The sequence below is a fragment of the Tenrec ecaudatus genome, chromosome 5 (genome assembly GCF_050624435.1).
Source record: "Tenrec ecaudatus isolate mTenEca1 chromosome 5, mTenEca1.hap1, whole genome shotgun sequence".
In the NCBI taxonomy this organism is placed as follows: domain Eukaryota; kingdom Metazoa; phylum Chordata; class Mammalia; order Afrosoricida; family Tenrecidae; genus Tenrec; species Tenrec ecaudatus.
The window spans coordinates 146,935,179-146,962,675 of NC_134534.1; the positions used below are offsets into that span (position 1 = coordinate 146,935,179).

At 47.7% G+C, this 27,497-nt stretch overlaps 1 protein-coding gene across 2 annotated transcripts in view; it reads left to right on the forward strand.

The window, feature by feature from the left end:
• ARHGEF3 (Rho guanine nucleotide exchange factor 3) overlaps positions 1-27,497 on the forward strand; it is a 355,657-nt gene that overhangs the window by 179,788 nt on the left and 148,372 nt on the right. For both annotated transcript variants that reach the window (XM_075550009.1, XM_075550011.1), the window contains exon 4: positions 14,390-14,452. In XM_075550009.1, coding sequence (XP_075406124.1) covers positions 14,390-14,452 — 63 coding nt within the window. The remainder of the gene's footprint in view (positions 1-14,389; positions 14,453-27,497) is intronic.

Genomic DNA, 27,497 nt, shown 5'->3' on the forward strand with positions numbered 1-27,497 from the left:
GATTTGTAAAGGCAGTTTCCCAGTCTCTGCTGTTCCCATTCCCCAGCTCCCCTGTGCACTTGTCTGCTGGGACATGTGTTGTCAAAAGCATCAAATATCAGAAGGCAGCTTAGAAGGTTTCCTGGTTCAAAACCCAACTTTTACAGACAGTGAAACAGACCCAGAGGGGAAGCAAAATGCTAAGGGTCACACAGCTAATTGCGTACAAAACTAGGCGTGGACCTGGGCACAAGCAGCACCCAGGTGCCATGTCTCTCCCATGTAGGCCTCAGCTAGGACACTCCAACACCCCATTGCCCTAGACTCGGCTCTGGCTCGGGGCTTCCGCACCTAAGTCGTGGGAGAATTGTACATCATCTGGCTGGCTGACATTGGCTGATTCTTCAGGAGACAGTCAGGCCTTTGTCCCTGAGGTGCCTGTGGGCAGCAGGAAACCTTTCACTTCTGTTTAGAAGCCAAGCACACCTGCTGTTTCCACCAGCCAGGAGCAGGTAGGAAAAAGGTACCACGGATTATGATGTGATAATTCATGACTGAAAAGTTATAAAGCAGAACATCTGCAAGTCACGTGCCTTGTGTTAAAAATCAGAAGACCTGGATGGATAGAGGTTGTGGAAAACAACCCAAGTTTAAACTCTCTCTTTTTACCGCAGTGTTTCGTCTCAGCGGTCAGGCTGTCTGGATGTGTGCGTCAGAGAGGGTTTACCGTTTCTCATTTGGGATATTTTCATGTTCAAGTGGTTTCTTCTGACGTAGCCTAAAGTGGGCACCACTGAGTCCTCGCAGCGTGACACAGAAAGATGAGAGCCAGAACCATGAGAGGTGATCGAAATCTCCTACAAAGCCAACCAGGAAGCCGCCCAGGCCGGCCTGGCTTCCCACTCCCTCTCCAAGCCCGGCCTCCAAGCTCTCCCCTCCCAAAAAAGGGAAGGAAGACAGTTGAGTAAAGATAACGGGTCCATCCTCAAACAAAGCATGGCCAGTCCGTTTGGGGTCCCCTCCTCGCTCCAGTTTCCTGTGGCTAAAGTTAGACCTATGAGATAGGGATTTCATTTTTAATCCATGACTGGGCAGACAGTGGGTTACTGTGCTGGGGGTGGCTCCGATCCTCTCCATAAAGGACAGGAAAAAGGAGGAGTCCCTTTCCAGACCTCCCTGGGAAGAGGTCAGCAGAGGGTAGCCTTTCTGGACTCAGGAACAGCAGAGTGCTCCGACACTTCCTTTGTGTGACAGGGATCAGAGGGTGTGTCCCTGAAGAAAGTGCTTAACTCACCTTTCGCTGGAGCTAGCCACCCTGGGGTGCTTCACATTGAACACTTTTCTACAAAGCAGCTCAGTGGTTTTCCTAGTTTTGTCTTCTTATTTTTATTTTTTTAAATAAAATTCTGGTAACGATATGTGGGTAAGTCAAAAATACTGTCACTAGGGTTCCAGTCTAAACATAAACCAAACCCCCAACCCAACCCCGGCCAGGGAGTTGAGTCTGGCTCATAGACTCTAGGTCGTTTTCCAAGCCTGTCCGTCTTTTCTCCTTGGGAACAGCTGGGGCTCTGAATCCATGGCCTTGTGGTCAGCAGCCCAGCTTCTCCTGCAGCACCACCAGGGCTTCTTGCACGGGTTTATTGGAAACAAAAGGTGTCTAAATGTGTCTCTACAATCAGTGAACGGCTGCAGACGAGTTGTCCCAGACCTGCACTTGCCTAAGGGTGTTAGGGTGTGTGTTAGGCTGAGTACCCTAGAGAAACAAAACCAGCGACGGCCACATAGGTGAAGGCAAGAACTTTTTAATCATAAAACCATTTTATATAAGGAAGCAGGACAGCCCCGTCTGACTCACGTCCAGTGGTCAGATGCACGCAGCTGCCAGCGGACGAAGCAGCACGCAGGAGGTCATGGGCCGGCGGGTGCAGTCACAGTGGCCCCCCAGTCCCACAGGAATATGGCAAGGCTGGACAGCGCCCAGGTGGGCAAGCCCAGATGTGAGACAGGGGCCACTCAAGCAGGAAGGAGAAGAGCAAGAGAGTGACATTCTTCAGAACATCTTCCATGAAAGGCCACACCTCAGGAAGGTGTCATCAGGCAGTGACACAGTTGACAGGTTGGACCCCACCCCACCTTCACACGGAACAAACCATCTAAGTATCTCAGGGGTCCCTTCCTTAAAAAGGTCTGATCAGAGCGGGGACTTCCACGGCTCTCCGCTGGTCAGTTCCATTCAACACAGAAAGGAGGCCAGTTCGGAAGGGCAGGGCGACTGGTTTGGGGGGATCCCAAAGGGACAATTGTGATAGATTTTTCTCAAAGGGCACAGGATGGACACAGGAGATTCTTATTAAGAAATGTTAAGAGGGAGAGAAAAATAGGAAAACTACACTGATAAGAAAAAAGCCAAGAAAGTTGCTTCATGGAATATTTTCCCACAAGGATCGTTAGTGCACCTGCTTATTCTTTGAGAGCAGCAAGCACTGGCCTGTGAGAAATGTTGCTGGCCCTTCAGGCTTCATCTAAAACAGCGGTTCTCAACTTGTGGGTCACGACCCCTTTGGAGGGGTCGAATGGCCCTTTCACAGGGGTCGCCCGATTCATAACAGTAGCAAAATGACAGTGATGAAGTTGTAACGAAAATCATTTTGTGGTTGGGGGGTCACCACCACATCAGGAACTGTATGAAAGGGTCGTGGCCTGAGGAAGGTTGAGAACCACTGCTCTAAAAGAACATGATTTGAGTCCCTCCGAAGGGTCTCAGTCAATACGACAGAACTAAACCCAAACTACGCTCACTGTCGTGGAGTCAGTTCTGCCGCATGAAGGAAGAAAAAAAGTTCCTCTGCGTATCGGCCCTGGGACAGGGTAGATGTGCTCCCGCGGGCTCCTGAGACCGTCACTCTGTACAGGAGTAGAAACACTCGTCTTTCTTTTGCACTATAGACCTGACTGGAAGGTAGATCAAGAAACAGTAGCTTCATATTTTGGTGTGTATGTTTTATAAAGGTTTCCGTGACTTTGAAGCACTATTTTTGAGTGACCCCCCCCCTATATAGGAAGCAAAACATCCCCATTAGCATTCTTCCCATAGACAGATTCAGTGGGATGTGTTCATCCCAATGTACTTTCACCTCTGTGGTCCACTTCCCGCATTTTCGGTCGGCTTTAACAGAAGCTAAGAAAATTTAAGTCTGTGTATAAGTGGCCTTGTTAAATACTTCATATAATTGGAATCCAAGAATATTTATCTCTGTGAGTGATTTATTTCACCGAGCATGATGCTTTCAAGGGTCGTCTATGTGAGAGGATATATCAGGAACTTCTTTCTCTAGATGGTTGAGTTGTATATTGTTATATAGTATTTTATGATAGGCATAGGAAAAACAAACTCACAGTCATTGAGTCAGTTCTGACTCAGAGCAACCCTTTGGGAGCGTAGAACTGCCCTTGTGGGTTTCTGAGACTGTAAATCTTCACGGAGACAGACAGCCTCTCTTTCCCACAGAGCGGCGTGTGAACATGTATGAAGTAGCTCAACACATAGCCCCCGCACCGGCCTGGCTCCTGTTGCATGCATATATGCCACACGCCTGTTCTCTTCACTGGCTGTGGGCATTTCTGTTGTGTCCATCTCCTAGCATTGTACACGGTGCTGCGATGCCAGGGGCGTTTCTGGAGAGTTTATATTGCGGCGATAAACAGAAACTAGGCTACAGTGCTGGCCACAAAGAGAACATGGCTATTAAAAGAAGTAAACACACACAGAGCAATTTTACTAAGTTCCAGCTTGATGCTCTTGGGTGAGCCTCTTCACCTCCAGAAGAGAAGGAAGATGATGTCAGTAAGCTGAGTTCTTGTCGTCGGGTGCCACCCAGTCAACTCCGGTTCCCGGTACACAGCAGAAGGAAACCCTGCCCTCAGGGGGACGGTCTCAGAGGGGAGGTGGCCCCAGGTGTGAGCCTTTTCTCCAGCTGGAGGCAAGTTGGGCAATGCACTGAAGATGTGACCACGTCTCCCATGTGCCGTGACGCTGAGTGGTGTTCATTGTGGAAAACCCTGCCACCCCTGCGGCCTTGCCTTCTCCCGCTGGCACCTGCTCTGTCGCCTGTGCAGCCTGTGTTTTTTGTTTTTTTTCTACCTAAGCACCCAGAGGAGCTTCCTTCCATCAGGTCAAAACAGGAGGTGGTATGTTGGAAGCTCCTGCTCCCCGGTGCCCTGGGGTGTCGAGGTCTGCTGAACTCAGTGAGCTGAACTCCAGCTGTCCACAGCTGTAACCTGCAGATCTCACACCCTTTATTATCTTCCTCTTTTCGCCTTCTCACTTCCCCACGCTCCACCGGTTCTTACTGAGATCACATCTCAAAAAGGCTTTCAGGGGCTCTCCTCCCTGTGTGCGCACGCTCATGGCTGTGCGGCTGGGTCTCAGCTCAAACGCCCCTCTTTCAGGAAGCCTTCCTGGCCCCGTTCTCTCGTGGCCCCACCCCTTTCCTCTGTCAGACGTTCCCTTTACCCTAGCTGGTTTATCATCTCTGTCCCCTCAGGTAGAATGGGGGGCCTGACAGAGTTCGTGAAAATGGAGCTAAGAGATGATGTACGAGCTCCCTTCTTCCTGAGAGCAAGAACTGTACCGCACTGGGGAAGCATCTAGCACATAGTAGGTGATGCACAAAATACCTACAGCCACGTAGTTGATGCCTGTCGTCCTTCGTTTTCTACAGTCACACTCCAGGGGTATGGTGAACCCTGCAGTCAAAGAGGACCCCACGTGGGTAGCACTTCTTGGTGCGTGAGTCTTCCTGAAAAGAGAGTCAGCAGCTTCGTGTGTGTGGGCAGACGGATCCATTGTTCATGGGTTGTTCTCTGGATTCTGGGTCAGGCCTGAGAAATATGAATGTGAGTTCACGTTAAATAATTTTGTTTTTAGTAAAACACGGATGCCCTGGAAAGAGATTAAATGTTGGAGAAATATGCTTTGATTCTGTGAAACTCTAGGCCTTGGTTTCAGACTTCAGCATAGAGGTGATAGGCTGGGCTTTGAAGCCGAGAGGTAGCACTAGCAAATGTAGCACAAAGTGTGCCCCCCACTTCCCTGCAGCCCACTGGGGGCTTACCACAACTTTTGCTTTTTGCTCAAAACTTGACAGGACACGAGAGCACCCCTGAAGAAGAGAGGCCTGAATACCTGTGTGTCCCGGGGTTTGGGGGCTGCTGCCTCCCTCCCTGTAATTTGGGTTGTGGTGCGCCCCTCCTGCACATGCAGAGACAGCTGCACGAGGAAAACGTCCCTCTAATCACAGCTGACTTCCTTCCAGACGCCACATCAAAAACAGTAACTGGCTCTCACAGTATTGCTCCTGCTTCTCCGCAGATTGTTGCCCAAAGCGTTATTCTCAGGTAGCCTGCTCTGTGTTGAATGGGACTAGCTGGGCAGGAAGCTGGGGCTAGCTGTCTGTACGTCCTTGTCACGTGGATAGTCCTATAGCTGCTCCTGAGGTTCCACTGGCCTCCGGAGCCAACATTTTGAGGAGCAATATTAAAACCAACGGTAAAACCTACGTTGTTTTTGAGGGGAAGTGACGAGCTGCTAAGTGGGAGATTAGGGGTTAAACCACAAGCTGTGGCTGCCGGTATCTGTAAAAATTATAGCCTTGAAACCCTTCTGGGGCCAGTCTGTTCTGTCTGACAGGGTCGCTTTGAGTACATCCTGTCACGGGGACCCCACGCGTGTTCAAATTGAACTGATGATTCGGCGGATGCGCTTCAGAAGTTGATCAATCGACCTTTCTTCCTAGGTGAAACCTCAAACCATTTGGTTAACAATGAAACATGTTACCCAATGACAATACCAGGGACCGAGGGATGCAGAAAAGTCCATGGTGGACAACGATGCTGCCCTTCCTGGGTAGCCATGAACACTGGATTCTCTAAGTAGCCACCCAGTGATGAAAAGGCCCCCTTTCAGTGCTTACTGCCCCCCTTCCTTGTGCAGGAGGAGGGCTGTGGCTGGCTCTAAAGCTGGGAGAAGCAGCCATTGTGGCTGCAGCTTTGGGTCCCAACGTCATCATCTGAGAGGACTCGGATCAGCCCTCTGGGTGCCTTGTGGGCGGGAAGACCAGGGTGCTGGTCATTCGACTTGAAACTTCTCCCAGCCCTCTCTTTAAACTTTCTGTGAGTTAGCATGCTGTTCTTGTCTAACTGCACAACGCTAGCGGCTTCCCAAAGCTGTGGGGAAATGGAGTGAAAAGATAGTGGCATTTCTCGTGAACTTTTTGAAGCCCCTTGGTAACACGGCATGCATGACTTCCCATAAAGCTAAGCTGCTAAACCAAACTTGTTGCCATTGAGTTGATTTCAGATCCCATCAATCCTCCAGTGCCGAGTAGACCTTCCCCATGGGGTCTTCATGGCTGGAATCTTTACGAAGCAGGGAGCCTCCTCTTTCTCTCATAGAGGCCTGAGCCATGAACCCTTCCGTTAGCAGCCAACCTCTTAATCATACCAGGCCTACTTCGGCGAGGCTGTTGGACCGTGTTTGGGGCTTCATTTGCCTTCCAGTATACTTCTATTTTTAGAAGCCGGTCTTCTAAACTGGTCGTAGGTTCTGACCCTGATGCAAGCATTCACGTGCAGTTGGTTGTTTGACAGTTGATTCCAGGAGCTAGTGAGGAGAGAAGGAAGGGGCGCCAACACACTACATATACCCTCTGCTATCGAGTCGATTCCAAGTCAGCGTGACCCTGTGGGGCAGATCTGGACCGTTTGGGAGCCTGCACATGTTCGCAGGAACAGACAGCCTCATCTTTCTCTCTTGGAGCTGCTGGTGGGTTTGAACAACTGACTCTGTGATTAGCAGTCCACTGTTTAACACACTGTGCCACCAGAGCTCCTGGGGAAGCCATACAGTCTGTGATGATGAGCAAGTTACTTCTGTGGGCAATTGGGACACCATCTTGCCAAGGCTTTCTGGATGACCAGAGGACACGGCAGTGGTTCTCACACTTCGCTGCACTGTAGAGTCACCGGGGGAACCTTACAAAATCCTTGATGTCCACACCATGTCCATGGCCAATCAATCTAGAAACTGAGAGAGGGACCCAGGCTTGGTGGTTTCTTACACTCCCAAAGCAATTCAGCTGTAAAACCAATGTGGCTGAGAACATGCCTCAGAGTGGTCCCACCAAGCTTTAGGAAGCTGGAGGACTTTTCCTCCACCATCAATGCATGTTGGGGGCTACTGCTGGTGGCATGAAGTCCCCAGCATGTAGAAAGGCATTCTTGCTTCTAAAGAACATTCTGCTTGGTGTCTTTTAAGACTTGTTTGTTCTTTCTTTTGGCAGCTCACCAGGTAATCGATATTCTCCTCCTACACTACAGTCCAAACTCATCAATTAATCGTCTCTCTTCCTTTTCTATTATTCAAATCTGAACAAGCTTGGGGCTGGGTATTCAATAACTAACATCAGTAATAAGAGCTTCCACTAGTTTTCTGAAATCACATTAATGAGTAGATGCTTGTATGCTTTAAGTATTTCCTCCATGTATTGTTTTTTGTCCTCTGGTGCTTGCTATACTTATTGTTAGCCACTGTTACTATCACAACCAACGATAGTATTTATTTGAGTAGTTACTATGTGCCATGCTCCTTACAAACATTGATGTCTTTACCCCTTACACCATCCCTAGGAGGTAGAGAGCATTTAAAACAAAACAAGATAGTATCATTGTCATTGACTTGATTCTAATTCACAGAGACCCTATTGGACAAAGTTGAACTGCTCTATAGGGTTTCCAAGACTGTAATCTTTCTAGATGCAGACTGCTATTTGCATCTCTACTTTAAAGGTGAAGAAATAAGGGTTCAGAGATGAGGTGGTATGCCTACAATTCCAACGGATAAATGGCACAAATGAGAATGTGCACCCACCAAGTCTGACTCCAGAGTCTGCCTGGCATCTTCAGAGTCTCTGTGGTAGCTGAGCACCAGCTTGCATGTTACATCATTGAATTCGATTTAACTAATCACCCAGAGAGCACCATGCTTTGCAGATTCCCCGCCTCACCAACACATTGGGGTCTGTTGATAAGGATCCCGGCTCCTGGGAGCCGCACAGGGAGGACCCTTCTTAACCTGGGAGAAGGTAAAAGCAGTGCATTAAGAATGGAGTTTGGAGCTCCCCTCTCCCAACCTCCCTGCTCATCCCTGGAGAACCTAGAGAGAAACAAAACCTGGATTCTCTCCCTGCTGCAAGGGGAATTTAGAGCGTCCGGTCCTCGCTCAGAGCAAGAACAAGAGCCTGAGAGCCTTTGCTCAGCTCAGCCCTGAAGAAGGCGCAGCTGAAAGGCAAGGCATCAAAGCCTCTGGAGCCCCTGGAGCGGTTTGCCAGCAGAGAGAGAAGTCAAAAAGGTTTGGGCTCTGGTTTGAATTTAATAATTACCAACAACTAATCAGGATGATTTGCCGCCAAATCAGGAGCTGCACTCCGTCAGCACGATGCTGCTCCTCTGGTCACCTGGTTATTAAATAGAAAGGCCTGGTGATGAAATAACAGGGCTGTTCCGACACTAATCAATTCAGTCGGTCCATTTACAGTTAAATCCGGCTTTGCATTGTCCCCATCTCAGCGAGAGAAGTAGGAGCTGCAGGCTGCAGATGCAGCTGAAGGTGTTCACGGAGTGTCCGTTTATCACCCTACGTGACCCAGCTCCAGGTCTCTTATCCTTCCACACTAACACCCACCCTGCTTGCCTCTCAAGGTTGACCAGCAGCCTGGCCAGCCAGTGGTAGGGATAATGCTACTGAGTATGGTAATGGCCACCATATTGATAACGTTGCTACGTTGTTAGTTGCCATCCAGTTGACTCTGATTCATGATGCCCCAGGACAGCAGGAGGAGACCCCGCCTGGGCTGCATCTTCAGCCTGTGCAGTAGCATGTGGAGCCACTGTTGTGGCTGTGGTGTCAGTCCATCTCATCCGGAGACCCACAAGGCCCGTTTTACCCTGTCCCATAGGATCCTAAGAGTCCGTGAGTTTGGAGGATGATCGTGAAGGTCAGAAGCATTCATGTATACAAGGATGTAGCTCTGGTGGACATGGTGCCTTGATGCTTTTGAGTAAACACTGGAGTAAACTGTTCATGGATTTTCAATGGCTGATTTCTTTGGAAGTAGATTTTCCACCCTTTCTTCCTGATCCATCTTCGCCCAGAAACTTTGCTGCAGCCTATTTTGAACCACGGGAGTTTGCAAGCCTCCGCTGACAGGCTGCACCTGAGGGCCATTGCATGGGAGTGAAACCCAGCTCGATTGGGTCTCACAGCTACCCTGTAGAGTAGTGGTTCTCAACCTGTGGGTCGCGACCCCTTTGAGGTTTCAGACGACCCTTTCACAGGGGTCGCCCAATTCATAACAGTAGCAAATTGCAGTGATGAAGTAGCAAAGAAAATAATGTTATGGTTGGTGGGTCACCACCACATGAGGAACTCTATGAAAGGGTCCCGGCATGAGGAAGGTTGAGAACCACTGCTCTATGGGGTTTCTGAGACTGTAAGTCATTAACAGGAGCAGACAGCTTCTTCTTTCTCCTATAGCATGGCTGCGTGGGTTTGAACTGGTGGTTAGCAGCCGCATGACTAACCCACAGTCACTAGGGCTCACAGGCGGCAGGGGCCATTATTGTCCGTCTGGTGATTTTCAGTCTTGACTGCGGTGTTGAAAGTCGAGATCAGCGCAGTCACCATCAGCCGCTCCTTTCTGCCGTCTGAGATGCTCACCTGTCGTTTCCAGGTGCGGATCGCTCTCATAAACTAGCCCGTCTTTTCATTGTTGCCATGAGCTCTGCTCCCTGCCATTTGGGGATACGGGAAGTTTCTGTTTCTTGAGTGGGATGCGCAGTGTGTCTCACTGCACGCCCTTCATTTCCAGGGCTGACCAGCCCGCCTGGCTGAGGGACTTGATTCCTCCACTGTCTTTCTTCTGTCCCTCCTGGAGTTGGGCAATTGTTGAAAAGGACAAGTCTCTTGAACACTTTGTGGCGCTACTGGGAGGGTAAAGGGAGGGTGGGTGGAAAGGGGGAACTGGTTATAGGAATCTGCATGTGACCTCCTCCCTGGGGGATGGACAACAGAAAAGTAGGTGAAGGGAGACGTCAGACAGGGCAAGATATGACAAAATAATAATTTATAAATTATCTAGGGTTCATGAGGGAGGGGTAGCGGGAAGGGAGGGGAAAATGAAGAGCTGATGCCAGGGGCTTAGGTGGAGAGCAAATGTTTTGAGAATGATGAGAGCAATGAATATACAAATATGCTTTACACAATTGATGTATGTATGGATTGTGATAAGAGTTGTATGAGCCCCTAATAAAATGTTTTTAAAAAAGAGTTGTATGACCCCCCCAATAAAATGATTAAAGAAATACCACTTTATGGGTGCTAAGGAAATCACATGAGCTCTTTGACCTCCGCTAGTCTCAGCGCTGCCTCTGACTCCCGACAGCATAGACCACAACCTGTAATTGTTTTTGTTTTCTCACTTAACCCCCAGTTAGTGGGCAGGGAGCGGACCTGTCTCGTTCAGGAACATTTGCAGGTACCAACACTTTGCACACACCGAGTGGATGGATGGATAGATGTGTGCGGAGCACGGTGACATGTTTGTGCTGAGCCCAAAGTTTATGCTTCAGGCTTGTTCTTTGTGGCAGGCTGGGGTCAGTTCCCACCTGTGTAATGAAAATTAAAAAAGAGAAAGAAAATCAATTTTGACAAGTCACCCGGCTCTTATTTTGTGAAACATGTGGGCTTCTTAAGGAGATCATTCTAGCTCAGATTAACTGGCCCGGGTTTAATTAAAAGGGGAATGAGAGGCCATTTGTCTTTTGGATTTGACACTCAAGGCGTGGAAAAGTGCGTTGCAGGAATTAAGTTAGGTGTGGGCAAGCTCCCAGGTGATGCTGGGACGTGATGAGGGGTCTGGAGAGAGCTGCGTGCCGGTGAGAAAAATGCCATTTCTGTGATTCCCTGTCTTCCCAGCACGGGCCTCTGTGGGTGCTGCCTGTCACCATCAAGGCCGTGCCTGGTACTGTGCCTTGACGCGATCATGCTAATACCCTCCCAGTGGCTCTTGTGTTTTGGGGTGCCTTCTGATCAATTCTAGCACAATATCCAATAGTTTTCTGGTGTGAGGCTTACAGTGTTCATAGGCTAACTCCTCGAGGTGAGACACCGGGCCTCTCTTCCCAGTCTGTTTTAGACTGGATGGTCAGCTGAAACCTGTCCCCCATGAAAGACCAGTGGCGTAGCCTTCAGGATTACAGCAGCATGCAAGCCACCACAGTAGGACAAACGGACAGATGAGTGGTTGCTAGACTACTATTCAGCATGCCATATTGACACTGTCCCTCAGTCCTAGGAATGGAATTGGAACGTCACAGGATTCCGTGATCTGACAATCCAGGTCGCAGCACACATCTGCAACTTGGGTGCAAGGAACGGGCATATATTATGCACCTACGATGCATGTGAAGGTTGGACATTGACTAAGGGACACCAAAAAAGAGCCCATACATTTGAATGATGATAAAGACTGCTGAGTACCGTGGACTGACCAAGGAACAAACATTCCCGTCGTGGGAGAAAGATGGCCAGAATGTTCCTTAGAGGCAAAGATCACCGTGTGCCAACGCACTTCCTCTCACTGCCTTAGCCTTGTCAGGAGAGGCCAGTCCCTGGAGAAGGATGCCATCCTGCTAAAACAGGGAGCCAGGCCCTCAGTGAGATAGATGGACACAGTGGCGGCAACAAGGGGCTCAAGCTTAGGAACAGTGGTGAGGCTGGCACAGGACCGGGCAGTGTTTTGTTCTGTTATGCACGCGGTCTCTGTGGGTCAGAACTGACTCAATGGCACCTGACAATAGCAACACTATGCCAGGTCTCGTTCTAGAAACCTGACGCATCTTCTAGGAACTTTACACAATGTCACATCATCTGCGAACCCGAGCCACCGGGTGGGCAACATTGCCTCTTTGCAGACCTCAGTCTCTGCATGTGTCTCCCCAGGATCTCGCGTGTAATCTGAAACCCTCTCAAGGCAAGAGAGGCAGAACTCTGGGACAACATGGGCTACCCGGGGCCAACACAGCCACTCTCCATGCCTACCTGTCAGCACACACTGCTAAATGATCGTAGCCTTCTCCCATACGCCATCCGGAAGCTTCCAGAACACAAGTGAAACAGCCATTTGCCGCACTGGCTCTAAATGGCTTATGTGTGTCAACTGCAGTGTCCTTGCACACAAAACGGGCTCTCTCTCTCTATCTTGCCAGGATTTGTAATCAGTTACAGTTGAGGCCCTTCCAGCTGTGTTGGCAGAGATCCGTGCTCTCTAAGGTTGCTGGTTTCTCAGTAGATTGTCATGCCTCTCTTCCAAGATGCTCCTGGGACCACCAACCGTTGTGTCTAGCACACGACCCCTGCTCATTTGCAGCACTCAAGGGCTCTTGTCGTAGCCCTTGCCACACCTTGCCTCCCAAGGTCACCGTACAAATCCTTACAAGCCAGTGGCCTGTCCTCTGGGGCACCAGGGTGCCATTTTCCATTGTATGTGGGTGAGGATCCTAGGGAGACACGGGTACCCTGAAAGTGGCCCTTTGGAGTGGCCATCAGCATGCCCGCCTGGCGAAGCCTCTGAGCGGAGCAGGCGGCACTCTCCAGCACTATCTGGAAATCCCAAGGCGAGCTTGTCCAGATGCACAGTCCCTCGGGTACCGCCCACTGGGGTTGGTTGTTTGCCTCTCTCAGGCTGGCTACGGGCATCGGCACTTTGAACTATTCCTCAGGTGATTCTGCTGCAGAATGTACCACTGCTCACATGGAGTGGCACAGAAAGACCGCCCCCTTTTAGCTTGGCAATCACTTGTTTATCCTTCAGGCTATTCCAGTGCCCCCGCCTTTGAATAGACTTCCCCAGACACTTCCCCAGCGCAACTAATTACTCCCGTGCTGTTCCAGCCCTGAGCCCTGGTGGCATCGTAGCTCACAAGTTGGGCTGCTAAGCACAAAGTCAGCAGTTTGAGCCCACCAGGATTAAGATGAGACTTTCTCTCCCCGTGAAAGTCAGTCTTGGGGACCTACAGGAGCAGGTCTACTCTGGCCTTTCATTATCAACGCGATGGCAGAGCTTTTGTCACCCCTGGTGTGAAGCACTTTCTGTGTGCCAGGCATGAAGCCCACCAATTTAAAACACGGGGCTATGTTAACTCCTCCCGCTTAGAGAATAGAAACAAACCTCACCTTGTCCACTTTTGAGTTGAGAAAAGGACAGCACGCTCCAGTGAAATGCCTCAAGGTCCCGAGTGTGAGTTCCTAACCAAGAGGATTAGTGCCTTGCTGATCCTCATGCTCCCAAGAGCAAACACAGAGCCTGGCAGATGCCGGTGCTCATTTGAAGTGAAGAAATCATGGACTACTTATACTCACCGGGCAGGAAAGGACAGTTCTGATGGCATCCCAGTATGCACCTTGTCCAGCTCCCGTTGCAGGAGCTGATAGAGGAAGAAGAGATGGACTTCTCTGGGGTGAAGATGCCAGGTGTTTCTGGGCTCTACTGTAACCTCGTGCCTGTGGTTCTGGTCCACTGGCAGCACCAGGAGATTAGGGATTTCATCGATATTTGCCTGGTAGGTTGAGTTGGGGATACAAAAGAAAGATGAACTTTATCTTTTTAAAAAAACCGTTATCTTTTGACGGGTTTATTGTGGGGGTAGATGGAGTTTCTTTCCATCTTCTAAAGAGAAACATTTTTTTTCCATGTAAATGTGACTTGGTGTTTTGAAATCTAAGGTCAAACTTCGCCTGTCAGAAATTCATTTCAAATGTCAGTGCCTTTAGTTAAAGCAATGACTTCTCCAAGTCTGTTTCTATGACTGAAACAGAAAACTTAAAGAAAAAGATGTCTAATGTCCTTTCCAGCCTTCTAGTTCTATGATTTCATCAGGACCAGAGGTCTAAAACAAATTAGAATTATCCAAGTGCAAAAGTGCTCTAAAAATAGAAGATCTGGAAGTGAATTAAAATTAAAATCTTGAAAGAGTCTTCCTCCAGGCCAGGCAGAATCTGAGCTCCTATCATCGTTTCTAGGCCCGTGGGGTTGGCAGGCATCAGCAGCACAGAAAGGGACCGAGCAGCATGAATGAGTGTGAGAGCACCCTCCACTATCCCCGAGCTTTGCAGCTTCCCCGTAACTTCCCAGGTCTTTCCGCAAATGTTCATTCCTGCAGCTTGGTTTGGGGTAGCATGGCGGAAGTGATAAGGGTTGCTTATACTGTATGATTGCTTTCTATTTATTTCTTTAGTCAAAGCCATAATCCCTAGTTACATTTGAACTTTATTTCATTGTTTGTTTTGCAGCGCAAACGGAAGCAGAGTACCCAAGATGAAGATGCTATCAGCCTCTGTAGTCTTGACATAAGCGTAAGTACCGCCCTCCCTCCCTCCCTCCCGCTTGGAGCAGCTCTTGTCTCCATCAGTATCGCTCATTTGCTCATGGGCCATCACTGGGCTTCCAAGATCTATCTGTGGAAGTTGTGATCGGGCAGAACTTTTCACAAAGGAATACTGCATTTCACAAAAGGAAACGGTGTGGCCAACTTAAACATGCAAACTGGCTTGTTTATCATCTGTGCCTTTTCCCTCCTAGAGCGGATTGTGAACTTAGTGCACCTGCGTAGGTTCGAGATAAACCCTCCTTTCTCAGTGTTCGGTTCAAGACGATGGGCCGGTGGCCCCTTCGAGGGCGGTTAGTGGCTTGGCCCCACCTCCCAGGCCGGAGGAAATCGTCAACGGCCTGGTTGGGGGGGGGGGGGGTGTTAATTTGAGTGAAGTTTACATTTCCTGTTTCTATGGCACCTCTCTTGGCCTCGGCTTCTTTGGCTCAAACACAGGGTTGAGAAAACTTCATCTGACAGTGGTTTTGGTTGCAGATTAAATAAAACAGTAAAAGCAAGAATGCCAAATGCAGTCATGGCCGTGTGCATGCTAGGCACCCGCCAGACGTCCGTCTCATAGTTTGCTTTCCTTATCTTTTAAAAGTGCAAGTTTGCACATTGACGCATACGAATCTGAGAAAGTGTGGCCGAGAGTGAAAATGGTCTTCGGTCCATTTCATCCGTGGTGTGGATGCACCACATGCTCGGTGCGTCCCAAGCATCGAGCCTGGCTGTGTGTGTGCGTGCTGACCATGGCTCTCAGAGTCACACCTTTTACAGATGAGAAAGAGCAGGATGCCGAGGGGTCAGAAAACTTGCTTGGTATCTTACCGCTTAGTGAGTGGTTTTTATATACAGCCACTAATAGATAAGTTTAGCACAAACAAACATAAATTTAGAAAAAGATATTTAAGTGATTTGGAGTTGAATCCTGGTGATGATTTCAGCAGCCTTCTTTACGTGGCGTATCTGTCTCCCCATTAATGCAATTGGCCAGCCTACCAGGGCCTCCAGTGTCCCCTTTATCCAGAGTAGGAGCCTCAGACCCTCCCTGAAACCTCCCCACCCCGCCACCCCCGCATCCACTTCTCTTTTACACTTGATTGGAGGTTAGCCAGTGTTGATGGTGGCTGCTTCTAACATGATAAGCTGGTCTCTCTCTTCTACAAAAGGCACCTGTATGGGCTGGGAAAGCCCCTACGCTAACAGTGTAGATTTGATCCGGGGTCTTGTCTGTCCTGTGATGTGGCCGTGGGCAAGTCACTTTCCCCTCTCTGGGCTCCCATTTCCTCATCTGGCTAAAACAGTGGTGGAGGCAGGTGGTGCGGTGAGACCAGGTCTTCCAAAACCAAAGTGAAAGCTTGAAACTTCATTGAACATGCAGGCTCTTACCCGATGATGCCTCTTACCAGTCAGTGTCAACAATGTTTTCAAAGCTCTGTTCAAGTACGGCACTTTTCCAGGAGGCCAGCAGCCAGGAGAAGTGCACCCAAGCTGGAAGCTCATGAAAGTACTCTTTGTTTCACCAGATGATTCGTGCCGGTGCCAGTCTCTTGCACCATCCTTTTGATGGAGTTGGGCTAGTTTGCTGGGTTGCCTCAGCAATGGGACACACAGATGCTGTTCTTCTGGGTTGTACTCTCCTCACTGAATACTATTTTATGGAAAAGAGGTGTCTTTGGAACTTTTCTTATCAGCAGCAAGTGTTTTGTATCAAGAATATGTTTAAGTTTGTGGACCTTATTGTAGTTGTTGACTTTGTATGTGTAGAAGCTCCTGAGCTGTTTCTCAGCCCGGTCCCTTCTCTTTACAAATGACAGAGTCAAAGTCCAGGAAGGCAGAGGCAGGACTTCAATCCAAGTCACTCGCAAGCTTGTGCTTGTTTCCACGACATATTGGTATTTATAGTTCAGGCAAATATGTCCTAGAGGCTTTTTATCCAAGATCCAAGGTTAGTGGCGGTTGCCACCAAGTCAACTTTTAACCCATGGAGCAGAGTAAAACCACCCATTGGATTCTCCTGGCTGTAATCTCTGGGTCATCAATCCAGTCTTTATTGCTGGAGCTTCTGGGTAGGTTGGAACCCCCAACCTTTCAGTGAGTAGCTGAGCGCTTCAATGTTGCACCATCAGGCCTCCTTTGTGGTTGTTAGGTGCTGTGTTAGTCTGGGTAGACTAGAGAAACAAATTCATAGACACTCATCTGTGTATAAGAAAGAACTTTATATAGAAGAGACATTGTGTATTGAGAAAACATCCCAGCCCAGTCCAGATCAAGTCCATAAGTCTGATATTAGACCCTATGTCCAATACCAGTCTATAATTTGCTCTTCAGACTCACTCAACACATGCAATGATTCCAAATGCAGGAAGATCACAGGCCAGTGGATAGAAAGTCTTATGGATCCAGTGGCAGTGGAAGCGTCTCAGCTCTGGCAGGAATCTCCACGTGGCTCCTTCAACTCCAGGCCTCTGGTTGCATCAGTGTAACTCTTTCTGGCTTGTCATCGAAATGTAAAGCAGAGAGTGTGTGTCCCACCTCCAGGGAGGAAGGCAGGGGTTCCCAGAATCCTCAGGAGGAAGCCATGCCCACACAGAGGCATGATTGACCGTGACCTGGTTGACAAGCTAGACGCTCCCCCTTCACTCAGGTTGACAGGAGATGATGTAATTGCCGCAGGTGCCTTGCGTGAGTTCCTCGTAGCAGCCTCATATAGAACAGAAGGAAACACTGCCTGTCCTGGGTCATCCTCACAGCCTCCCTGTATTTGAGTCCATCGTTGCAGCCGCCCGTTCATTTCATTGGGAGTCTTCCCTTTTTTTGCTGACCCTCTGCTTTCCAAACGTGATGCTCTTCCCTAAGTACTGGTCCGTCCAGAAACGATGTCCAAAGGACGTGAGACCGAGGCTCGGCGTCCTCGATGCTAAGGAGCATTGTGGCCATTAGCCTGACTTCCCTGGACTGGACGCATTGTTTACAGTATAAATGACAGGGGTTGCTTTTGTTGAGCGGCACACATGACGCTGGCCCCTCGTCATGTAAGTATCAGATTCTGAGCAAAGCAACTTCCTTTCCACTTGCCAGATGCAGGGAGTTGCTTTTTCTGGCCACATTTTTAAAAAGAGGTTTTGTGACAGTGTAGCGACGTTAAGGAAGAGAACGAACCTCAGGACCACCGGTAGGGCAGCGCAGAGGGTCAAACTTAACTCTGATTCATCTGACTTTTCCCTGGAGTCTGGCAGAGAGTTCCGAAACCTCAGCAGACTGCCCTCCAGACATTGCCACATAAGATTGGTAACGATTCTAGAAGTTGGGAGAGTCTAGAAGCTGATGGGGAGTGGTGGTGGTGGTGGGGGGGATCATGAGAATGGGTGTTTCGTTTAGCCAGCTTCATTGAGACGGAATGTGTGGCCGATGCAGAGGTGGCCCCGGAGGAGAGCAAACCACGCAGGTTCCCCTTTCCTCCCACCTTGGAGGCAGGCTCTGTGGAGGGAAGTTCACTTGAACAGAATGGTGCGTGGAGCAACAGTGTCGGAATAAGTGTCGAATTCCAATTAATTACTCACAACTAAATGACCCTGTGGGCTTCGCAAACGGCTCTCTTCTCCTTGTGGTTTGAACTGGTGGTGGCCGGGAGGGTGATCGTTTCTGAACTGGCCTTGGTTCTGCCGCCTGCTGAGAGTCTGCACAAGGTACAGTGGAAAGTACCTGGGGGCAGGGTGAGGGGTGGTCTCCAGTGGATGAGTCACACTGGAGGATGCGCGGGTTTAGGGAAATAATCTTAGTAACTCTCCTTTTTGATATATATTCCAGTTAAGAAGTGGAAAGATGTTCATCAGATGTTTTTGAACGAAATGTTATGTCATGAGGGGACCAGAGGTATTTTGAGGGTCAGAGTCAAATTTCCATTGAAACTCAAGACTGTGTACATGTCAACACATATGTGTCCTTTTAAGAAATGCATCTGTGGTGTGACTTTAGGAGGTGTGAACTGGGATGGAATCCCCCTCTCTGGTTAAAAAGCAGGATGTCTAGGTGTCATCAGATGAACAATCTGTTCTGACTGATGCTTCGTGTCAGTGTACAACTTCCGATGGCAATTCTAGTAGGGGCCCAGAAGAGAGTTTCCCCACTAAACCCTTCTCCAGCTTCCTACTGAACTGGGACCTGAGCTCAAGTAGAAATGGGTAAGCTGAGAGAATCCGCTGGTGCCGACAGCACAAACCTCCTAGTTGTTCTGGGTCACTGACCCTTTGGGGAACCGGACAGTAGCAGTGGATTCAGAAACCTTCACAGAGGTCCATGTGTGATGTCAGGGAGTGGAACCCAGCCAAGCCCCCACTCCTCCCACACCGGAAACTGGAGGGGTCTTCAAGCTGGTGACGTGCCTCCATCCACTCCCAGTACTTAATGAAAAGCGAATTCTGACGGAAGCGCCCATGCTTGTTGATGCTATAATTGGTCTCTGTGTCCCCACTACTGCCACTCCCCCCCCCCCCCGCTTCTCATCCACTGGCTGAGCCCCCCGCTTCCTGGCGTGATAGAAGACAAACTGTTCCAGGAAAAGGAAAAAAGGCAATGTTCAATTTTTAAAGCATCTAGCAGAGTGGAGAGCACTCCCAGCAGCCGCCTACAGCTCTTCTCTCACGTCAGATGCCAGTGGGATGGTGGGTGGAGATGGCGTCTCCCTGAGCACGTCCCTCGTTTCCGTTCTAACAGGTGAAGAGCCTGCCTGCACTAGGGCGCTGCTCGGAACCCAAACAGCCCTTCCTACCCCTCCACCAAAGTGTTCTGCATGAGGGGGGGGGGGACATAGAGTCATTTCTAATAATAAAGGGAATGTAAAAGCCGAGAAGAAGGAATAGACGTGTCTCCTAGAAATATTGGGACATGTGAACGTCAGTTAGTTCAACCAGTAATCCTGCCTCAAAATTGTAGCTACATTTTGATGTAGTTCCTTCCTGTCCGTTATGCACACACTCAGAAATGTATTTCAGTATCAAGCATCTCAGACACACGTAATGGGGTGAAGGGTAATTCAAAAACCTCTATTGCTCTAATGTAACCGAAGAAAGAATCCTTTAACTGAGCAGGCAGAGGCCCTTGCTAAGCTCGGCCTTCATCAAATGAAGTTTGACATTTATTGCTACCTAGCCTTGCTACATGAAAAGAGGCTTCAAGAAGTTTGGGGGACACTGTGTTCTCTTTTTAGTCTATTATTTCCTGAACATTTAGAAGCCTCCTCTCCTATAGCTGATGCAAGGAGCCCCGCTCACCCCACGCTTGTCGGTTCAAAACCACCCAGCCTGTTCATGTCTTCCCAGAAAGGTCACAGCAGAAAACATCATGGGGCAGTTCTGCACTGCCCAAAGCCTGTTCCTGGCTCCGAACAACCATGTCGCCTCATGCATTTTAAGCAGCTTTTAAAGCCTATATACGCATACTTTTTTTTAGCTTTTAAAAAGATTTTTATAAGAGATCATTGCTACTGAAATTCCCACTATTCAATGACTGGGCATCATTTCCTCTAAAGTCTTGTTACAGCGACAGCTTAAAGATCATATAATGTTGTGTATTTTGTCGTTTAGCACCATTGTTTATTTATAAGCACATCTTTTTTTATTATGGCAAGGGTATATGTATTGTATGTGTACATATTGTTTGTGTATTCATCATATAAAACATTTGCCATTTCAACATCTTACAAGTACCGTTCTGTGACACCAATGCTGCTCGTCCTATCGTGTAGCAATCACCACCATCCTTCCCCAAATTCCCCACCAGATCCACCTGTTCAGAGCACTGATTTAAAAAACAAGAACAGTTTTATTGATATATAATTCATTTTCATGCAGTTCAATAGTTCAATCATGTTACAAAGTTGTACAATCATCACCACAATCAATTTCAGTGTTTTGCTTTTTAAATTGGGATAATAACATTTATTAATTTATCTCTGCATGTTTCACTTACCCTGTTAAGAACAGTGCACTATCCAGAAATATTCTTAAAGAGTTTTATTTAGATTATACAACAACAACAAAAAAATAACACCCCAAATTCACTGTCATACTTACATAATCTCTTGTCAATCTGAGATGTAAAAATGAAGGGGTGGAGTTTAGCCTGTCAATCAGATCACAGCTTGATTACCTCATTTGGAGCCACTAAGGAGATAAATAGCTTGCTGGAGGTGGGGCATACTCATTCCCTTTGAGACATTACTGACAAGGAGCCTGATGGAGCTACACCGATGTAGCCAGAGCCCTGGAGCTGGAGGAGCCACTTGGAGACCTATGCCAGTATTGAGATGCTTCTACTGCCACTGGATCCACAAGACTTTCCATCCACTGGTCTGTGATCTTCCTGCATTCTGTGTCATTGCATGTGTTTCGTGAGTCTGAAGAAGAATTTATAGATTAGTACCAGATATATGAGCTAACTTCAGACTTATGGACTTGATCTGGAGTGGGCTGGGATGTTTTCTCAATTGCTCTTTTATATAAAGGTCTTTCTTATACACATGTGAGTGTCTATGAATTTGTTCCTTGAGTCAACCCAGCCTTACACACTGACTGCCATCGAGTCAATAGTGACTAATAGCGACCCCTGTGGTTTTGGAGACTGAAACTGCTTAGGGGAGTAGAAAGACCAATCTTTCTCCCGAGGAGCTGCTGGTGGTTTCAAACTGCTGACCATGCAGATTTCCAGGCCAACTCTTAACTACGACTCCACCAGGACTCCTAGATTACTCAAAGAATTGTGAATTTGGAAGCACCAAAGTAGAAGTTCAAAATGGCATTCCCAAATGGGAACATAAGTATATATCTTTTATACTCAATCTTGCCAAACTTTTTATAGTTTGGGGAACAGTGCAGGATACCTTTGTTTGCCACCTAACACAAGAGCATTCTTTTTTGTTGTTGTTAATTCTAGAGTAGTTTGTGAATAGACTCACCAAATCTATTTCACTGACACTTTATTAGACCTTTAGGAGCCCTGGTGGTGAGTGGTTATGAGTTGGGCAGTGATCTACATGGTCAGCAGTTTGAAACCACTAGCACCTCTGAGGAAGCAAGACTGGACTTTCTTCTCCTGTAAATAGTTACAGTCTCAGAAACACAGTGGGTCGCTATTGATTCAATTGACAGAAAGCTTGGGTTTTATTATTATTATCATTAGATAGGTAAGTTCCTACTTTTAACTACTTATAAATGAGTAAGTTCCTACTTATAAATGAGACTAATGGACATCTGAGAATACTTTAGGTTAATCTATCTTCTTGGTAAGATGAAGGGTAAGAGATGGGCCTGTATAATCTAGCCCCTGCCTACCCTCCCACCTGTTTCCTGAACTACTCACTCCCTTTAATCATTACACAAGGGGCCAACTAAACTGGTTCTCTCCAGTTTCTCAAACCCATGTTCTCTATTACAGCTGGGTCTTTGCACATGCTGTTCCCCATGTCTAGAAAGGCCTTCCACTATTGCCTTGGCTCATGGCCACTTCTCCCTCAGAACTCAGTTCCCCTGAAGAAACTCCCAGGACTCTGTCATGTCCTACCCTCCAACCACACCTCTCCCTAACTAGCCCCATGCCTAACCCCCTGTTCTGTCACACAATGACAGTGTTGTGACACTTGCTCCATTATCTGTCTCCCCAGCCAAGCTGTGAGCTCCGGAGGGGGCTGCTGTCCCCAGCCCTGGGCACACAGTGGGTGCTCAATGTGTATTAAGTGACTGCGGGCTTATAATCCCTTCTTTTCTATGACTGAGAGAAGGTACAGATAAATGTCACAATGTCACTGACATTTCAAAGAAAAGGGATGCGAAATTTTTTTTAAAAACAGGAGGCAGAAGATGAAATGAACATATTTACCCCAGATATGTAATGGCAGGACATCTCTGGACTGCATTCACTCCGGGGCACAGTAAGCTGTTCCTGAACAGCACGTGGTACCATCATGATCTGTTTACAAGCTCACCAGTACGCTTTGAGTTCCCGCCAACAGTGTAGCTCACAGGTGCTTGTTCCATTAATATATCAGGGATGACTGAATGGGTGAAGTTTCAGATTGAGTTCCTCATTAGGGTATTCCTGCGGTGCTTAGTCTTGTTTTTCTTGCAAGGAAGATATTAATCATAGGCTTGTGAGGATAGATATTAATCAGGGAAGGAAGAGTGATAAGGCTCAAGCCCATTATTATGTAGCATAGCGATTAGATAGCGACAAGAGCAGCTAGGACTGATTGAGTGCTTGCAGCCTGTGTAAAACGAGCCCTGGGGGTGCTGTGGTTCACTGTGGGACTGTTCACCTCAAGGCCGGCAGTTCAAATCCACAGCCACCCCTTGGGAGAAAGATGAAGCTGTCGTCTCCCTTGAAGAATACGGACTCGGGAATTCTAAATAACGTCACTGCAAGTTGGAATCGACTCAGTGGCAGTGGGTTTTGTGGGTTAGACTCGGAGGGGCACTGCGCTGCTCGACTCCATCATTTACCCTCACATCCCTCCTACGGAGGGATGAGGCAACTGTGTGTATAAAGGTCACAGACCTGCTCGAGCTTCATAGGTATAGCTAGCGCTAGCCTTACACCTAGCAAAGAACTTGACCTTTGGATTTCAAGTCTGTCCCCCTTAACTCTGTGCGAATTATAGTGATTATTTTGTTAGTAAGTGATGTAACACGGAAGGCTAGTCGGAACGACTTGATGACGTGCCATGTGCTTTGCAAGTGTCTCATGTAAGCCTTCCAATGAATGATCTCACAGTGGTGGTGAGTGTCATCTTCATGCTGCTCAGGAAACTGAGGCCCAGAGAGAAGCACTTTACTCAAAGTCACAGCCGAGTGTAGGTTCAAGCCCTGCATGGTCTGGTTACACAGCACTCTATGCTGGCCTCCAGGACAGGAGCGAAAGAAGGAGGAAGCATTTGGGGCAGTGGCTTCTGGTGGTGGTTGACATACAGGACATTCAGTTGATGTTATTGGTAAATCATCTCTAAGATTTATAACAGACACCCCCAAATTTCCATACTTCTGCCCTCCAACTACTTAACCTTATTATGTGGGTGCTCCCAGCATAAGAGTTGATATAAAGAGGGGTGCATGTTCCAACCTGATTAAACAAGATGTCTTTACATCGCCAGGAAATGTAACACTGGGTGCAGAGTCGCAGCAGGATCATTTTGTCTGCTCAGCAGAATTCAGATAATTTAAAAAGATAACACTGCTGTGGGTTTGTCAACCTTGGTCTGCTCTGGAACTAGCTAGCTGGGAAGATTAGGCATGCCCTGGCCAGCAGTGGGCCTTGATGAGCTGCATGGGAGATTTTCATAATGTTCTTATCACTTAGCCCGGCCTGCTCCTGAGATTGAGTCTTCATTAACAATGTGTATCTTTCACCTGGTGGCATTCGTTGGGTGTACAATCTGCTTTGAATTGCCTATGGAATCATTTGAGCTCAGAGTGCTAGAGCCCCTGTGTTGAGCCTAAAGGATGTTCTGATGTTTCCATTTCTGATGACAAATGTGCTCCTTTTTGGCCTGGCTCAATTACCTTTAGCCGCGTTGATCAGGTGGCCGATTGTAATCATCGCTGTAATCTTTTCTCTTGGCCTCACCTCTGGAAAAACACAGTGACAAAGATATTCCTAGAGCTTCAGGGCATTCTTTCTGAGGTTGAAGATGCGACGGTGTGCAGGGCAGTGTGTCTGTCTTCTCCCCTTCAAAATGCTATTGATGGGGCCCACATTAAGTGAGGCCTTTTATCCTCATGTTTAAATTTGCCACCAGAATTGTGAAACAACATTGTGTGTGCCTTTGTTTCCTGTATTATACAGCTGACATCACAGTTGTGAGGATTAAAATGAGCTAATCCATGTGAAGTACTTAGCACCTGGCCCATACTTAGTGCTCTCTCACAAATCATCTATAGTTATTGTTGATTTCCTAATACTAAATTGGGGTTTTTGGTTGGATCGAAGGTTCTGTTGTACATTGGGTTGCTATGCGTCAGAGCCAACCGACAGTACCTAACAACATGCCCCTTAATAGGACTTCCTGTGAAACATTTAAAACACAGTCCACGAAGCCACCATGTACAGAAATCTTACTGATAGCAAAGGGCTGATGGACACATATTTTGTATTATATGTATTATATACTGCACCCACATAAAAGCTGCACATCCAACATGAGTATTACACACACACACACACACAAATACAAGATTTTAGTGCCTGTGAGAGTATCTGCAGCAAAGCTTCACCAATTTCCTTCCTATTGCTTCAGTCGTCTCTATGCTACATCCTCTTATCGTGAGGGGGTGGGCAAACCACAGCGGCAGAGTCAAGCTGCTGTACATAGCAAGCGATTCAACTTTTCCTTACAATGTCATCACTTTGCTTTGCTTTGCTTTGGGGGAGCACTGCCGGCATCACTACTGGCTCTTTGTGGGGGTTGCATGATGTGTTAGCCTGGGTAGACCAGAGAAACAAATCCATAGACATGCATAGGTGTATAAGAAAGAGCTTTATATCAAAGAGCAATTATAGATTAAGAAACATCCCAGCCCAGTCCAGATCAAGTCTATAAGTCCAATATAAGCCCATATGTCTGATACTAACTCACAAATCCCTCTTTAGACTCATGCAGCCATGCAATGATGCTGAATGCAGGAAGATCACAAGCCAGTAGGTGGAAAGACTTGTAAATCCAGTGGAGGTGGAAGTATCTCAGCGCTGGTGTGGGCCACCACATGGGCTTCTCCAGCTCCAGGGTTCTGGTTCCATCAGTGTGTCTCCATGTGCTTGTCAACAGGAATGTGGAGCAAAGAGAGTATGTATCCCACTTCCAGGGAGGAAGACAGGAGTTCCCAGAATCCTCAGGAAAAAGCCATGTCACCATGGAGGCATGATTGGCTATGACCTGATTGACATGCTAGACTCCACCCCTTCGGCTCAAGCTGACAATAGATTATGTAAATGCCACACATGGTGTTATATGAGGTTGACAACATTGAGCTCAACGAGATGAAATATACATCAGAACCACGAGAGATCACTTTATTGTGATGCGCAATTTACTGTGGAGATGAATGAGTCGCTCCAATGGAGGTCACTAGCATGAAAGCACGTTTAAGTGAATCTGCCCAGTGCAACCCCTTATTTGGTAGGTGCTCTCGCGTCAGTTCTGACTCTGGCCACCCTATGTGTGACAGACTGGTTACAGTCGTACCTAGAACTGGTTGCTGAACATAGCTACCCTCTGTACAAACCCTGCTGGTCCTGCACCATCCTCACAGTTGTGTATTTGAGCCATTGCTGCAGCCACGGGGCAGTCCATCCTGTTGAGGGCCTGCCTCCATTTGACTGATATCATGCTGAACAGAGAGTGATGTGCTTCTCCAGCTTACTCCTGATGGCGTGACTATGGTACAGGAGATTGTTTCCAAGGGGCATTCTAGCTGTAATTCTTTTTTTAAAAATCATTTTACTGGGGGCTCGTACAACTCCTATCACAATCCATGCATCCATCCATTGTGTTAAGCACATTCATACATTTGTTGCCATCATCATTCTCAAAACATTTGCTTTCTACTTGAGCCCTTGGTATCAGCTTCTCATTTTCCCCTCCCTTCCTGTACCCCCTCCCTCATGAACCCTTGATTATTTATAAATTATTCTTATTTTGTCATGTCTTGCCCTGTCCGACATCTCCCTTCACCTACTGTGCTGTTGTCTGTCCTCCAGGGAGGGGGTTATATGTAGACCATTGTGCTCGGTCCTCCCTTCCTTCCCCACCTTCCCCTTACTCCCCTGGTATTGCTACTCTCATTATTGGGCCTGAGAGATTTATCTGTCCTGGATTCCCTGTGTTTCCAGTTGCTGTCTGTACCAGTGTACATCCTTTGGTCTAGCCAGATTTGTGAGGTAGATTTGGGATCATGATAGTGGGTGGGGGAAGAAGCATTTAAGAACTAGAGGAAAGTTGTATGTTTTATCGGTGCTGTACTGCGCCCTGACTGGCTAGACTCCTCCCTGGGACCCTTCTGTAAGGGGATGTCCAGTTGCCTACAGAGGGGCTTTGGGTCTCCACTCTGCACTCCCCCTCATTCACAATATGATTTTTCTGTTCTTTGATGCTTGATATCTGATCCTGTCAACATCTTGTGATCACACCGGCTGGTGTGCTTCTTCCATGTGGGCTTTGCTGCTTGGCCCAGATGCTTTATCTTTTGATAATCGGGCACCTTCAGCTTTCTTCACCACATTTGCTTATGCACCTGCTTTGCCTTGGGTGAGCGTGTCGGGAAGGTGAGCTTCATGGAATGCCAGTTTAATAGAACAAAATGTTCTTGGATTGAGGGAGTCCTTGAGTAGAAGCCCAATGTCCATCTGCTCACTTAATACTAACATCTATTTCCTCATCTTCATATATAAATATATTTACATATGTACATGCCTTTATTTAGATAGATGTCTGTATAAATGCTCTTTGCCTCATAGTTCTTTCCTCTAGTTCCTTTTACTTTCCTCTTGTCCCAGTATCATGCTCAGCCTTCATTTGGGTTTCAGTAATTCCTCTCGGTTATATTGCCCTTGATCAAGCCCTACCAGGCCTCCTATACCCTCCTCGCCATTGATTTTGGATCAGTCGTTGTTCCCTTGTTCCTGGGTTTGTTAACATCCACTTCCTTTTCCCCACCTCCCACTATCCCATGTCCCCCTGGAACCATCAGTCCCATTGTTTTTTCCTCCAGATTGTTTATCCCTCCTATCTTATCTAGATAGACCTGCAGAGACAATAATATGCACAAAAATAAGACAGAGCAAAACAAAGCAACAAAATAACAACAACAAACCAATGGCCAAAAAAATAGCCTGCAAATAGTTGAAGATCTGTTTGTTGTTTGTTGTAGGAGTGTTTTCCCTTTGAGTCTGACGGGGCGCCACGTCCTGGCCCCACAGTCTATTTTTGATGCTCCATGAGGACTTTGTTGCTCTGTCCCCCTTGCTGTTCTGTTGCACATCCT